The sequence below is a fragment of the Falco rusticolus genome, chromosome 7 (genome assembly GCF_015220075.1).
Source record: "Falco rusticolus isolate bFalRus1 chromosome 7, bFalRus1.pri, whole genome shotgun sequence".
In the NCBI taxonomy this organism is placed as follows: domain Eukaryota; kingdom Metazoa; phylum Chordata; class Aves; order Falconiformes; family Falconidae; genus Falco; species Falco rusticolus.
The window spans coordinates 48,860,418-48,876,900 of NC_051193.1; the positions used below are offsets into that span (position 1 = coordinate 48,860,418).

Consider the following 16,483-nt stretch of genomic DNA (forward strand, 5'->3'; position numbering starts at 1 on the left):
GGGGCTGCATTGAAAACCAGGGAGAAGTGATCAACTAAAATTTTTATAGGGGTGCTCTTCACCTAGACAATACTCTTACAGAGTCATAATCCTTCATAGCCATTGTGTGGCTGTCCCATTATTTTATATTCTGCTGTGTAAAAAAGTGTGTATCTTCCTAAGTCACCCTGTCTTCTCATTGTGGTGTTATTTCTACATGTATTTTCTTCAAATGCATCTTGAAGGTCCTTCACACGTATTTTTTTACTTCTTTTGCTCCCCAGGGTGTGGGCAGGTTCTTCGGGCTTCTAGAGGTCAGATCTTGCTGGAGGGTTACCCACTGAATGCACGATGCGAATGGACTATTCACGTTCAAGCTGGATTTAACATTGAATTAAGGTAGGTCATACTGACTTTTCGCCAGCACTGGTTTCAGGTGGACATTGGGGCATGAATAACCAAAAGTCAACGAGGGTCAACAGCAGGAAGCCCTGGGTTAATGAAGGTAGTGCCACCACTTTGCATTTACTACCTCAGCTCTTTCCCCGGTTTAGCTTGTGATGGGCAGCCACTGCACAAATCATTAGTGCTGTGCCTTCAATTCCAATTTAGGACAGCTGGTTTCTAAGGAGTGTTTCTCAGATACTGGGCACAATGTATCTCTCTAGAGGTGTCTTCAAGACCTTGAAACGAAAGCACCCAACATTTTCTGAAGAGTCTACCAGGCTAAGACATGCTTTGAAGAAAAGCTGTAGAAATATTTTGATATGACATCTCATGCTAGGAGATAGTTGCCAATGGGTCCTGCCTTGCATTTAGCCTACATTCTCCCTCTCTTATTTTCCTTTCACTCATTTTACCAGCCCTGTCCTCCACCAGCCTCAGTTTTTCCTTTTACCATTCCTGTGTCTGAAGGATGTCATTAGTTCTCCAAGTCTCCTCTGACCTACGTATGCTTAGACCTGTTATCACGCCCCTGCTGATTCAAACTCACAGTTCTTGATTGGGTGTTCTGCCTAGTGCAGAAGAGCCCCTAGTTGGGGTAATTAATACTGTTTTCACATGTGTGTAGCTCACGTGCAGCAGGAAGCTTGGCAGGGGATTGTATTCAAAACTCACTAATATAGCAAAAACAGTAGCTGAAGCCTTCACATCAATATTTCACTGACTTTGGAGGCTAGGCAAAAGAACCAAGAGACACAGATTTCTTTCTATATGTTTAAAGATAGACTTAATATTTAATAAAAGGAAGATGATTAAATAGAAAGGAAGAGCTTGTGGCATTCCCACATGAATGCCCTTTTTTCCAGACCTGCAAGTGCAAGCCTATTGTGTAGTTTTGAGCAGCTGCAATTATTGCCTGGATAGCATTGGAACCTCTTGACTCTGGAGAAGTGTGTAGGAGACAAAGGGCAGCAATACTGTGAGGAGGAGTTTTGTGTTCTTATGACACAACTTTGCATCAGCCTTAGCTGATATGAGCTGTACCTGCCTTGTTTTTAAAAGATGTTAGCTACATGTGTGATTGGAACTGCACAAACTCAGGGAGGTGGTAATCTGGTATTTTTTACGTTTCTGAATAAGGCTTTGTCAATTGTAAGTCTTAAAACATGCTTCAAGAGCTACTGGTTTCACCCTGTCTTCACTTTTATGGGGGTGGGTGTGAGAGTGGAAATGGATCCTCTGTATGCACATCACTAGTGAATGCACCCATCTCTGGGTAAAGAGTTGACAGGCAGGTGGCACCAGGCACAAGGTATAAGAAAAGGAGGAAAGGCTATTCTTGCAAAGGACACTAGATCAAACAGCAGTACTTGCTGTGGCTGAGCTAAGGACACTGTCATCCGCTTCAAGGCAGAGGAATGGGGAATGCTGTAAACTAAACTAACAGATGTACCAACTCTTTGGAGAAATCAGGCCCTGAGGGCCACCCACATACATGCTAGGAAGATGCATCACATGAGATCTGTACGGTTCACTGTTTACCTTTGCTATTACCAGAAGATGCAAAACTTTAACATGAGGGGCATCCTGCAGAGAGTGCTTTTTTCTTTCTCCCTGCGTCTATCACAGAATCACAGAATCACAGATTCACAGAATAGTCAGAGTTGGAAGGGACCTCTGGAGATCATCTAGTCCAACCCCCCTGCTAAAGCAGGTTCACCTAGAGCAGGTTGCTCAGGATTGTGTACAGGCAGGTTTTGAATGTCTCCAGAGAAGGACACTCCACAGCCTTTCTGGGTAGCTTGTTCCATTGATCTGTCACCCTCAAAGTAAAAAAGGTCTTCCTCATATTCAGAATGAACTTTCTGTGTTTCAGTTTGTGCCCATTGCCCCTTGTCCTGCTGCTAGGCACTATTGAAAAAGAGTCTGAGCCCATACTCTTGACACTCATCCTCAAGATATTAATATACATTAGTAGAGATCCCCTCTCAGTCTTCTCTTCTCCAGGCTAAACAGGCTGTTAGCCTTTTTTCATAAGGGAGATGCTCCACTCCCCTTATCACCTCTGTAGCCCTCCACTGGACCCTCTCCAGTACGTCCTTCCTACAGTTAAACACACTAGGCATCTCTTTGATGTGACATAATGTTACATTCTAATTGTGAAAGTCTGCAAGAGGGAAGCCTGATCGTCTAACCTTCTACTGTCAGGAACTACATTTATCTGAGCTGGGTGGCATTAGACAGAAGCCTAAAGCCCTGTGCCCAGCCTGAGCTGAGCTTGATGTCTGGGTGCCTAAAGACCCCGCAGATGATGTGACACTTCTAGGGAAAGATCAGGAACTGTCCTGAATGTCCACACTTAATTCTGCCACCCTGCAAGTCAGAAGGCATAGGAGGAAGCCTCAAGAGCAAACCCGGAGCATGAGACCTTGTATCTACCTCACATAAGGTAATCCTGGAGTGTGTTCTGAATCAGCTGAGGTTTCCAAGGTGGACCATTCAAAGCTGGCCATTGAGGTACTTGAGCAGTTAGATACTGTGGAAAACTGGTAGATGTAGCTTAAAGCTTCTCCTTTAGGACATTCCTACACAAAAGGGCAGGTACAACTAAGCAGGCCACCTGAGACTTTTATATAAAAATTCAGTGAACGAAACAATTCATGCTGAATGTCACTGCATTTTCATATAAACACACTGATTCCCTCTGTGGATGCTAACCCTGCTTAGAGCTGTAATGCCAACATTGTGCTGAATCAGCACAGCTGCTAACAAAAGAACTCCTTTCTTCTCTCTGTGCACAAATCCTGTTTGCTGCCTCTCTGATGGCTTGTGAGGGCAGAGATGGGGACAGTGTGATACAGAAGGGGAACAAAGTGGTTTGTCTCTGCTTACATAGGGCAGGAAGAGCAACACTCTCAGGAGCACAGATAAATCTTCCCTTGCTTCAGGCTGTGCCACACAGTCCTCTGGGGGCTGGCTAAGCAGAGCTGTTTTGATAAATGGTGCCCAGATTGTGGTGGTAGTTTGTTTTCTCTGCTTTTTTTCCAGCCTTGTTTTTCTTTAGGTTGTGATGTATAGGCTCCCTCAGCCCAAGCCATATCATCAGGGATATGTCATACCACAGTAGAAGTAGCTCGCAACTTTCTATCATTTTCTTTAATGCCTCAGCAGAGATGCAGTTTTAAATATTTTCGTTTGGCTAGGAGCTCTCCTCAGAGGGGCTGATGAATGTATTCACACTGTACACACTGATGAAATCAAGACAATACTTTGCATTCTGTTTTGTATTTGAACACCTGTAGCACTAAATTAGCATTTAGTTTAATAATATCCAAAATAATTATGATATAATTACAGTTTCACAGGTGAGGGAACTGAGGTTCATTACATTGCCTGTACCTGTAATTGAAACAGCAACAGACCTCATGGTCTGTAAAGGGTCCCATCAACTGGGCCACAGCCAAGAGGTTTTGAAAAGCTTTGGCAGGTTTCCAGACCTGCCAATTCTGAGTTTTGATCATGGAATCCCATGTCATCAGTACAGTGCATCTGCTTCTATGCTAAGTTAAATAAAATGGAAACCAGAACCCTCTATGCCTTTCACATCTCCCACTCTGTTTTCATCATTTTTTAAAGCAGAGGAAGCAAACAAATAAAAACAGTATTCTGTGTAAGGTGCTCTCATTCTATGCCTTCACTCTGTGTGAATATCTCTTGATATTCTTTGTTCAGGAACACACTGCTAGACAGAATTTACCTTTGCATCTATAAATAATACTGCCCCCATTACATGGCGGGCATCCCAGAAACTTTCCTTCTGTACACACACATACTTAATTTTAATCAGAAATGTATCAGTTCAGACAACCAGTAAATATTTGCAGGATTGAGTCAGGATAAACTGTAGCCTGATAAGTGTGACAAGAATGAATGGGTTAATTTGTATTGCTCTGTAACTTCCATAAGGGTAGACCCCTGGGGTATGATCTGCCAGTGAAAGAATGTTTTGAAGATGTAGTGCATAACCTGATGCCTGTGAGGATATCTCTGGCAAACCCGACAGAATGAGACTTCAACTCATGCATTTTATGCAAAGCTAAGTTGAATTAATCTCTCTCTAATGCATACTTAAAGCAGATGTAATTTTTTTCTTATTCTACATTCCACTAGATGATTTAAAAATTGAGGGGTGCTGCTCCATTGCTGCTGTAGGTTCCTACAACTGCTTATTCATTTGTCTGTGTAGTGTACTCCTGATGCTCTAAAACCAATCATATGATGAACAAAGGTGACTAAATGAAGAGGCCTCTGTAAGTTAGCTCGTGAGATGTCAAAGAAAGGTCATTTTACATAACACGGGGGCCTTTCTAATACGGGGGCCTGAGTCCCAAGAAGAGAAAAGCAGGAAATAGGCTCCAGTACTCTCTTGCCTTTTCAAACTGTGAGATCCAGCAGCAGATCCGAAGTCTGTCTCATCTCTTTGATGTGGAAATGCAGTCTTTGCAAGGCACTAGGCCCATATTGGAATAGGCAATGTGGGAAGTTTAGCCTCATCCTAAATACCTAAGTACACATCTGTGGTGTTTGGAGTTCTTAGGAAGATTGAGTACACAACAAATTTCATTTATAAAGTATTCTGCTGAACAGTTAGGAACATGGCCTCTCAGGCTCAGCTCTTCCCTCATTCTTATCTGCTGTACCAAGGCTGGGCCCAGCACCCCTGGCCATTGCTTATGCTCCAAGAGGCACTTGGTGTTTCTCACTCTCTCTCTCTCATTCATATTCTGGTGGGATACTTTGGCTCTGTGCCCCACTGAATTCAAACAGCAGCATATAACATTGCTGTTAATGAACAAGAGCCTCGTGCAGTGGCTGGATCAAACCTAGGAAAGACAGACATTGTGGGAAAAGGCTTTAAATATTTCCCTTCTGCACTAACTCCTGTCCCTTATTTCTGTCCTCAAAGAAGGGCAAGTGCCAGACATTGGGGATTTACTACCATTTTATTTTCTAATGCAAAGCATGCTGTAGTGTTTTGGATTCTCTTTCTCTGCGTATTTCTGCTTCTGTTACATCCCTAAGCTTTCCTTCAACCCCTGATTGCCAGCTTCTGAACATCACAATGTAAATATCTTTCGAGCCTTGGTCTTTGATACTGTTACTTTCAGTACTTAGAACTTTATTTAGGGGAAATAGAAAAATTTTTAGCAAGCAGCCACAGTAGAAATATGCCCCCTACATTGTCTGACCCTAGATGAAAGTTCTAACACTGTAATGTGATTAGGGACTTGATGCATGTGAGCAGACTGTATTACTTCAATTTAGACTTCACTGTTCTGCCACTGAAATACTCTTATGGAGCAACTGTGTAGAGTTGAGCTGGCTTCCAAGGATCATGATGCAAAAATTGAGATGACTGAGGGGGACTGCATGTGATTAGGGACTTGTTGATTCATTGTGGGGCAGTCACTAATATAGCTGAACATCCAGATAAATCAAGAGTCAGGGCGCACAGGTGACAGTATGCAGTCTGACTGTGTGTCCTTCTTCCCCAAGATTTTCCATGCTGAGCCTGGAGTTTGACTACATGTGCCAGTATGACTACGTGGAGGTCCGTGATGGGGACAATTTGGACAGCCGAATAATTAAGAAATTCTGTGGAAATGAGAGGCCACCTCCCATCCAAAGCACTGGGTCTTCACTCCATGTCCTCTTCCAGTCTGATGGATCCAAGAACTTTGATGGATTTCATGCTGTCTTTGAAGAAATTACAGGTAAAATAATCCCAAAGTGGAACATGCCGCTAATTCTCATTAATTCAATTTCACTAATCTCTCTCCCTGTTTTGCTTCATTAAAAACTTGCATGCTGTGTTGCCAAGAGCAACTTACACAAAGTCAGTGCAGGGAAGATTCAAAAGCTGTCAAATGGTGTGTGAATGTGAGGCTCTTCTAACAAAGACTGCATTCCTTCCACCTGTGTGAAGAACAGGCAGCACCAGCCACCACAGAACAGCTGCTGTTTTGTGAGACTTTTCTGTTTGAGTCTGAGAACTAAGAGCACAGAAGGAAATAGAGGAAGGGGCATGTGTATCTGCAATTGCAGAATTGCCCAATCCTGTGTGCAGGAGCACAGACGCTGTCTCAATTAGCAAAAACCTGATGCAAAGCCTCATAATTATCTCGGTGGAAATGCCCTGACATGACTTTTGTGTTGGCTCATGTATCGTACCATTACAACTTAAAAAACAAAACTGTGTACAAAGGACAGATTCTTTTCTTTAAGGAAAAAGAAAACCAGAGGCTTTTCCCATTCTGTGATGAACTCAATGACAGAAGCAGGGCTCCAGAATTCCTGTGTTTCTGTTAGTACTCCGTGCTTCAGTCCCCCATACTGCTTTCCATCATTTTATTCTGACTGCACAATAACATTGAAAGTGTAGCTGGCTCCTTATTTTGCCATTGCATTTGAAGCAGCCTCTATGCTCTTTCTGGATCTTCCTTGTTTAGCTACATAGGGAATTTTGGTCGAATCTATCCACAGTACTTGTGGCACAGAAGGCTAATCAGAGCATGCTGCTTTGCTATAGATAACCTCTGCAGGATCTATGACTCACCATAACTTGCCTTCAGCACACCCTGGATGACCCCATTATTTCATGAGGTCGTCCAGGGTGTATCTGGCTCAGGAGGTTTAGTTATTTAGTATAATCATTATAAAAATGCACAAATCTACAGTGGATCAGCTGTTAACAATGATCAGGGGTGTAACTAGCAATCTGAAATGTGCATACTGCCAGATGCAGTGCCTATGCCATTTCTTAGCCTGCCCTGTTCTTCAAACGTTACCTTTAGTACCTGTTAGTAACATAGCAGGAGCAGTGAGCTATTGATAGTTCGTCTGCGCTACAGCAGGAGGGGTGATATAGAACAAATGACTGTGGTGTGGGCTATGTTGCATAAGGGCTGCCTACATTCAGGGAACTAACATTTTCCATATGGTGCAAGCTGAATTGATTCTGTTTTCTCTGCTCAGCAGGGAACACTTGCTATTCGAATACTGTTGAGCACTTTATTTCTGCCCCATTTTTAGTGGTAATTATTCTGAGGCTGGGTGGCTGCAAGTGTGGTAATCCACACAGAGCACATTGCAAAGGGCTTCTTAGAGTTTGTGAGGAGGTCTCATTGTGCACTTTATTATGAGGCTGTTCTGGCCTAATGTGTAGCTGCAGTGAAAGGCTTTTAAAACACTCCCAGTGTCTTTTTATGTGAAGCATTAACCTGGCCAGCAGTACAGTTTAGGGGAAGAATACAGCATGCATGGGGAAGTGTAGAATTGAAAGCAGGAGCAACACAGCATCGAAAGCTCTGGCAGCACATCGTAAACTGAAGCATTTCCCCTGAAAATTTTCCTCTCTGCACAGCACTGTGGAAAAGCCAAGGTCCTTGGAGCAGATTGCACAGGGCTTGCTAGAGCAATTCCCTGTGCTGCAGGTGAGAGCAGCAGCAGCACAGGCTGTGGACCAGGCTGTGGAGGTTATCTGATGTCCCCAGCACCTTAGTGGTACAACGGAGAGGACTAAAGAAGTGTCTTGTGCTCTCAGAACTGATTTGCTTCCGTTTCTGTCTTCCCTTTCTCTGAGCTCTCTGCTGCCTTACAAGTCAGCACTTGCTGAAGCAGTGGCACTGACTGCACAGAGGTCACTGGTTCAACTGCCATAAAGGTTTTGATTGATACAAAATAAGCTGCAAAGCCTATATCCCCTTTAGGAAAGGTCACTGCATGTGCAGTTATTAAAGGACAAAACCACAGAACCTGCTGTGCTGCCTGGTCTGGAAGCAGGTGTTAGGTCTCATTCCATGCCAAGTGTTAAATGGGAACCAGTAATTGGCATGAGTGACTAGAAGTGACTCAACAGAGTTCAGATGAGAAGAATGGGGGCCCAGATGGGGAGGCATCAGGGTCTCTTAGGGATTAGACATATGCTGGATCTAGTTAGTTGAAAGCTTGTTATTGAATTTCAATAACACTTTACTTTCTGTACCCCCAAGCTAGTGATCTTTGACACAACACAGGGGCTTCAATATTTGGTAGTACTGTCCCATGTTTGACTGAAGACAGGAAATCAAGACTCCTTTAAAAAGAAAAATATTTAGTGCTCTTGAGTATCAGGCATTTTAAAGGACAGTATCTAGCACTTATTCACTTGACATGCTTACTTTATAGAATCATGAGACAAAGCTGGGGCAAGGACAAAGCTGAAAGTTCACTGTTTTCCAACCAGTCACTACAAAATACAAGTCCCTACAGGCTTTTCTGCTTCTCCTTCCCTTTCTCAGTGATATTTTACGTTCGTTGGATACAGTTGCCACATATATGTTCCTTTTAACAAGTGAATTACTGTCCTTAGTCAGACCTTGGTCTTCAATGAGACCTGGAAAATATTAATTACCCAGTCATTATGAATTGCTGTTACATCACCACATGAAACCTCCAGAGAAATATATATGTGGCATCTATATATTTCTTGTCTCTTGCCATCTGGATATAAAGACACTCAAAGATTATGCTTCAAGTGGAGTCTTTGCAAGGAAAACTGCCGATTCTGATATCTGCCATTCTGGACAGCAACAGAGAGAATGCTTTAAATGTAATAGTACACAACCTCACCATAGGTCCCCCAGGGTAGGTTGCTCATGGCTGCAAAACTCAGTGACTGGTACAAAGATTCATATTTCTGTCATAACTGAAGTAATTAGTGTATTTAGTGTGGTAGGACAAAGATGATCTTTAAATGAATTAGAATGTAGACCTTTCTAGTAATTATGTTTTCAAAGTTTAATCTGCAAGTTATCAAGCGTGCTTGGATAATTCTTTAACATGGCAAGGAATATGCTTTGTAGTCAATGTGAGCTTAAACTGAACTCAAATTCTGGTATGGATCCAGATGTGAACTTTGCTGCAGAATCTTGGTTTTTTGAGATTGACTTGAAGCAGGGCATCAGATCCTGAACACCTCAGATTTTAGAGTTACTTGAATCTTAAACAGGATCTAAATCTTGAAATTTTTGGCTCGCTTTCTGTCTGCTAAAACCTGCACTCAGTTTGAAAAATAATCTAAGTGGAAGTGATTTCTTTCTATTTTTGAAAGTAAATTGTGTCCTACTCGCTCATCTCCCCTTAAAGCAGGCGCAAAAAAAAAAAAAAAAAAAAAAGAGTGTGTGTTTAAAAAGTGTGTGTTATTGCACAGTGGAATTTGCTGATATTAAATGGCACAATTACACATTCTGATATTAATTCATGCTAATACGTACAGTTTGAAGTGTATCACTGCTAGATTTATGGTGTGCAAGTTCTTCCCCTGCATACTTACGGTCATCATGACCATTCAGAGCTTCCTGATCTTAACACCAAAGAAGTGCTCCTCAGGGCCAAAGCAACTCCCAAAGTCTGGGATGACAAGATCTGAGACCCAAAAAGCCCATCAGAACCATGGATCCCAGAACTTATCCCTAAGCTCTGGGATGAATGGCAGGAGAAATGTAGGTTGATATTAAACTGATTTAGGCTAAGCTGTAAACACTGTTGGAGTTTGCTGTAAATTAATTTTCTTCCACAAACTTTTCTTACCACTTTACTACAGTTAAAGGAAAATGGTAAAAGTGACGAATGCTGGGAAAAGAACTGCCCACCCTTATAAGATCCCCTCTCCAGTAAGTAAGAGAGAAGAGCAGAAAGCGTTTTGTCATGCATTAGGCTCTTGACTGTGTCTTCCTAACTGTTAACCAGAATACATAATTTACCCCAAGATGTAACCATCATGAGGAAAAACAGATAGGACCCCTATCCTATGAGAGACCATGAATGTCTTGCTTTTCTTTTATAGCTTGTTCTTCATCTCCATGTCTTCATGATGGAACGTGCATTCTAGACAAAAGTGGTACCTACAAATGTGCCTGTCTGGCTGGCTATACAGGGAATCGCTGTGAAAACTGTGAGTACAGACACTGTGTGTATGACCAGCCTCCAGGGTTGTCACTGATGCAGGCCATCAATTGTTAGGAGTGTCATCGATAATGTAGGTGAGGTCAGTCACAGTGCCAGAGAATGCACTGAGCTTCTCGTGGCAATTTTTAAGACATATTGCATCACATTTTATGAAGATTTCTACTGAATAGTTCTGGAGCTTTATATCTATGTGTAAAACGGTAAAACAGAATTGGAGCTGGGAAACAGCACACAAGAAGTATTTTAATGGACTAGCCTTATCAGATAAAGATATACCTGCCTGCCCTTTTCCACTGTTTGGATCAGCTCTTCTCTTCTAAAAGCACATACCCCAGCTGAGACTTGTGCTTGGTGCTCTAGCCAAGGTCAGTCCTAGGAAGTTTGTCTTCCCTCACAGCTATCTGGAAGGTAGAGTTCTGGCACCATGAGTGACAGAGACTTGTGACCAAAACGAGTGGAAAAGCAGATATTCTGTCCGTATCTGTGTTGGTGGTCCTCACTGTACATACAGGCATACACGTGGTTTTGTCTTGCCGAGTGAATTGTGAAATAACTGAGTTCAAATCAGTTCAAATCAATTGTCTGTTCTAGTAATTTAATTCTTCATGCTTGAGAAAATGTCTGTCTTCATCTAATAGGGCTTGAAAGAGCAAGAAGGGGTAAGAATTGTGCGACATATGCTATGATAAATCCCATATCATCTCTACTAGCTAAAGGAGCATTATGAAATATTTAAAGTCACTGAGCTAGAGCTCCAGCTGACCCTGGACAATTTCAGTGATACTAGTGAAATCCACTTGGGATCATATTTGACTCAAGACAGAAAGCATGGCTTACTGTGCCCTGCTGTGGCATTACTCTGGCCGTAAGGCACACAATGCCTTGCCTGCTTCCAGAGTTTTCAATTCTATGTCAGAGCAGCCAACATACACCAAACCTCACTACTTCGAAAATCTTTTCACCACATGTGCCATTGTCAGGTGTGGGTTTCTCTACTGGAATTGCTTTTACTTCATCAGGGAAGTTAAATCATAGTGACATGGTACCTCCTTGCATGGATCATTTTGAGATAAAAGACCTTTTGATTCCTACAGATCCAGAAGTAACTCATAAGACTCGGCTTTTCTCCCAGTAGACCAGAGGAGAGGTAGTTCGGCATTTTCTATAAGCCTGAAAAAGTTTTGGTTCTGAACAGCATGCTACATTCTGCCAGATTGCACAGATTCCTGGTATGTCTTCTGTAGGGAAGGGGTTGCTGAAAATTGAGGGTTCCTGACCTCAGGGCTAATGTGGCTGGCTCTTCTGCTAACAGCCTCTTGCCTGTGAGTAGCTGTTTAGCAGGTTACTTAGGGACTGGAAACTCCCAAGCTTGTTGCAACTGCTCTGTGAGATCGGTTCAGTTCCTGTCTTTAGGAAAGAGTTAAGAAAAGAACAAGATTCCTGCCTGGTTCAGAACCAACCTAAATTTCAAATTAATTAAATTTCCAGCAAACCTCAACCCTAGTTTTGGCAGGCTCTACACTACAGTGAAGGCAAGAAATGAATCTCACATTCTTTTACTAGTTTTCTTTTGTAATACTAATGTAGAAACTTCAGCCATGCAACTCACACAGGAAACAACAGACAAGCTAGTCAAAAAACGACAGGATGAGACTTCTGTCTTATTGTAAACAATGAAGGGTATAGGTAGTAACAGAATAAAAAGGAGGAGACACTTAGAAATATATACAGTAAGATTTTTAACTTGACAGCAATCCTGTAGTTTGATTTGTGAAATAACAGTTTAGATGGATAAAATACTGTTACTTTATGGTGTCTGCGGCTGTATGCTTGCCTTTTGCTTATGCTAGGAAATATTTTTTTCCAGCACCTATATTGCTGCCTTCCATGACATAGAAAAAGGTTGACTTTTTTTCTTGTACATGAATAGCAAACCTCACAGTGGGAAAACACTATGGCAAATTTCTGTTGTATGGCTTCAAAGAAGTTTTTTCTTATATATTTCATTCAGTTTTGCCAAAATGTATGCTAAGTATTTTCCAGTGTATGGGGCAAAAAAGGCAGAAAATTAAATTTTGATTTGTTTTTTAAGAGCAGAAGGAAGAACTGGAAAAAAATAGCCATGGCTGTATTTCTTTAAAAATTAGTCATGTAGTTTCCTGAACAGCATTTCTGAACATTCCTGAACAGAAATCCTGAACAGTTTAAGTGTTACAAGGAGATCATGTCATGCTCAAAATCTTTCTGTCTGTTAGGTCTTGCAGCAACAGTGCTGTCTTGTGAGGTAGAGCCAAGGGAAATACATTTATTTCTACAGAAAACAATCATAAACTGGTCACTTTTGGAATACTGAATATGACTTTCGACACTGTGAGGCTGATTCTTTCAGTCTGGTTTTCTTGGAGCAAGTCAGGCATAATCTCATTAAAGTAAACGGATTTATGTTGATGAAAAATAAGAGAGAAGAAAATTAGAGCCCCTTAAAGTTAAAAGCACGCAGAGATTTGATGCATGGTGGTGCAACAGGAGGTACCCAGGGAGGTATGAGGGCTTTAAAGAAATCCAAGGGACATGATTCAGAGGAAGGGAGACTGTGGGATTATTTTATTGAGGACTAAGTTAAGGCCAAATTAAACAAATTCAGCAATGAACATTTCATAACAGAATTAGGAATTTTCTAAGTCCCTTACCATCCCAATGCAGCTGTGTCTTTTTGTCATCAAGTTTAGTTTTTAAGATGTGGGAATCACTATTGGAATTACAGAAATCAGTTTAATCAGATAAACCACAAGAAACCTACTTTTTCCTCATTAAACTAAATTCCATCTATTTAACAGGATGATCAACATTGGTCAAGCTGCTTTCCTGGGGTAATATTAAATCCTAATTACTCCGTCAGTTACAATTTGAAATATTAATAAAATAATTAAAGGCACAGGTTGCTTATAACTAGCAGACTCTTTTCTCTACTATGGCAGCCCGGAAATTGTCTTTTTGTTTACAATTTGAGGGGCTATTATAGTGATTTAAAGGCTTCAACACCATGAAGTGAAATGCTGTTAAAATTTCAACCAGCTCTGTGTCAGGGCAAGAAATACCTTACCTAAATATGTATGATTTGACTCCAGAGACTGTGTTTTTTTTAAAAAAAACCCACCTATATGAAATTGTAAAACAAATGCTAACCATTAGGGTGATCTTTCCTTCTTTCTTCTGCCTTAAAACACAATAAAGACTTGTCCTAGACACCAGTAACAAATACCTTCTTACACATATGCATGCTCTGTTATGATGAAACAGTAAGTAGAGAAAACAAATTCCTATTTTAAATATTTGGGCTTCTTTCTGGTTTTAAACTGAATTTGCAGTATACCTGCATACCCCTCCCAGTGACCCCTTAGCCATGCTGACATGATTGAGGTCAAACTCAGACTTTTCTGTCTGACCTCTATGGATTTCAATTCAAATCCTGGAATCAGAGGCACTAAAAAAATGCCCCAAACCAGATCATCTTGTTCTCTTAGCCTGCAATACCCTGAAACACAGCAGCAACTTCCTCAAAAGATGCACGTTAGGGAAAAGGTAACAAACATCCTGGTGCTCTGCATGCTAAAAAGCATCCACTCAGATATCAGACTCAATGATTCTGTACAGCGTGACAACTACTTGTTCAACTCAAACTATGAAAGGTCTTTTCCAAAGTCTCAGTGTTGAGTTTGCTTGCTGAAGATGCAGCTGTAGAGAGATGTACTGCTGGTAACACATGGCAAATGCTCTCCTCCTCTGCTTGTCCTCCTGCTAGGACGGGGTGTTCTGACTCAGGAGTCCTCCCAGGGCTTGCTGGCCCCAGAGCAAGAGACCTTGACCTCATCCTGCCCTGAAATTTCCTGTTACCTTTATTTCAAACAAAGACAGGCGAACTAGAGTTCTTACGCAAATAAGAGGAACTTGTGCTGAATGGGGAATTCAGGGCTCAGATCCGATTTCCATTTTTATTCTGTTTCTTGCTCCTGTCTGCCAAGAAGGTTTGTTCTGCATCCTAATGAAGGGCCTAATCCAACTGAATAAGCTGTATAAACTAACTCGTTTCTGTAGCCTTTGATGTTGCTAGGGCTGGCCTTACTATGTTCCAAGAGGCCTCTGAATAGAGCTTTCAGGCCCTTCCTCACTGCTGATATAATCCTCTTCCATCCTTCTTGGCCCCATACAGCTGTGACTTGGGCTGGTTCTTGAGGACACCCTCACCCTTAACAGACTAACTGACTCATATTTAAGATAGGGAGAGAGCATTAACACTCCCCCACCCCCTGCCTTGTTCTGCTGCCGGAGAAATGAGCCCAGCTGTGAGTGCTTGGCATAGGCTAGACAGAGTTTTAATGCAGCAGAATCTACAATGAGGCACTGGGGAAAGGTTCTGGACATTAAACCTAGTTTTCTTACCTAACCGTGGACATGTAATGCAGAGTCTTCTAAGGGAATGCTTGTTTTTTTAAAAAAAATGGTCAGAAGATTCTCAGTAACAGGTTTCAAGGAGTGCCATAATTCCTGTCTATAGGTACTGGTATATATTGTGCCATTTGCAGCTCACGTGTGTTGGACCTTGCCTATGCTGCATGATTACAGTGGAGAACTTCAGGTATAGCTAAATGCCTCTGAGCCCTTTCTTGCCACTCTGGCATTGAAATCAGTCCTATTCCAGTTAGGGAAAATGTTCCAAAAAGGAATATGACTCTTAATTTCCCTATTCCTAGTTCTGCCATTGTTGGGGTTTTTTTGGTTGTTCATTGTGTTTTGCTCACCTTTTCCAATGGGAAATGGCTTATTACAGTATTTGTAAAGGGACAGAGTTTATCCCTACTTGTGTCAAGGTGGATATATCAAAGAAATGAGATTAATGCCACACTTTATCCATCACATTTCTACTGTCCTCCCTCTAGGCTTGCATGTATAGGGTGGGAAATAAGAACTCCTCCTGTTGTCAAAACCATATATACCTGGAACTGCTAAGGAGTAAAGGCTAGCGGCCATTTTTAACTACCACAATCCAAGGATTCACCTGCCTTGAGACCCACATACTAACAAAAATCAGTAACTGGAATTTGGCAGTTCTCAGGTTTTGCAGACCCATTAGGGGTTACAGGCTAAAGCTTAGACCAGCACCACCCTTTAGTGTGTCATATAGCAATCTGTAGTGTGATCACAGGCAGGATGCTCTCCGAGGTGGCTTGTTCTTCAGAACCTTCCTAGGACTCCCTCTGAGAAGTAATGTAGTGTCACTACTTGTGCCTTGAGCACTGTTACTTGGTTAAACTGCTCTTTATGGGCAAGACTGTTAAGAAGGACAGTTAGTTCAGACAGGGTGAGATAATCCTGCAGTGAAGACAGGGCCAGTGCAGTCATACAGGAAGCTTCATTGACCCACGTGTCTCTGCAAAGACAGGTAAGAGAATAGTACTGCAGTCCTCAGGGAGGTTTTTAATAAGTCACCTTCAAAGTTCAGTTCTGATGGCATAATGCCTTCTGTTGTTCTGAGCTGATCAGAAGAACATTGTGACGCTGGCTAGACGTTTGCTAGTATGTTATCCTTGCTGCCCGATACTGCCCCACAGTATACTCCTTTCCAGGAGAATCATGTGTTTATGAGGCAAGATCTGTGTTGTTTAGTGCCTAGTGTGTACGTTCAAAGGGCTTCTCTTGACATGGAGGCAGAGATTTCTGCTCCTAGTTTTCGCTTCAGTATATTTCTCGGAGGTTTCTCCCTTACTTAGAAGGATGCTGGTACTGTTCACACAGCAACTGGCAAACCATCAAATATTATGTCTGGTGCTTTAAGGTAACCTAACATCAATTTTGAGTTGTTTTAATTCACTGGGTAATAAACTAAAGCTGTCTGGCTCCTGTTACCCAAATAGCCAAGATGCCCCATAGGATGGAAACACCTACAAGAAAAGTGAGGTTGATGGCTCAGGATGGAAATTCGCACAAACATTTGAAACAATCACTAAACAACTGCTGCTTGTGAATCAGCCTGCAGAAAACTGATCCCTAGGAC

General features: G+C 41.9%; 1 protein-coding gene across 2 annotated transcripts in view; it reads left to right on the top strand.

Annotated features, from left to right (window-relative positions):
- PAMR1 (peptidase domain containing associated with muscle regeneration 1) overlaps positions 1 to 16,483 on the top strand; it is a 59,462-nt gene that overhangs the window by 19,878 nt on the left and 23,101 nt on the right. For both annotated transcript variants that reach the window (XM_037395587.1, XM_037395589.1), the window contains exons 4-6: positions 264 to 378; positions 5,980 to 6,197; positions 10,310 to 10,417. In XM_037395587.1, coding sequence (XP_037251484.1) covers positions 264 to 378; positions 5,980 to 6,197; positions 10,310 to 10,417 — 441 coding nt within the window. The remainder of the gene's footprint in view (positions 1 to 263; positions 379 to 5,979; positions 6,198 to 10,309; positions 10,418 to 16,483) is intronic.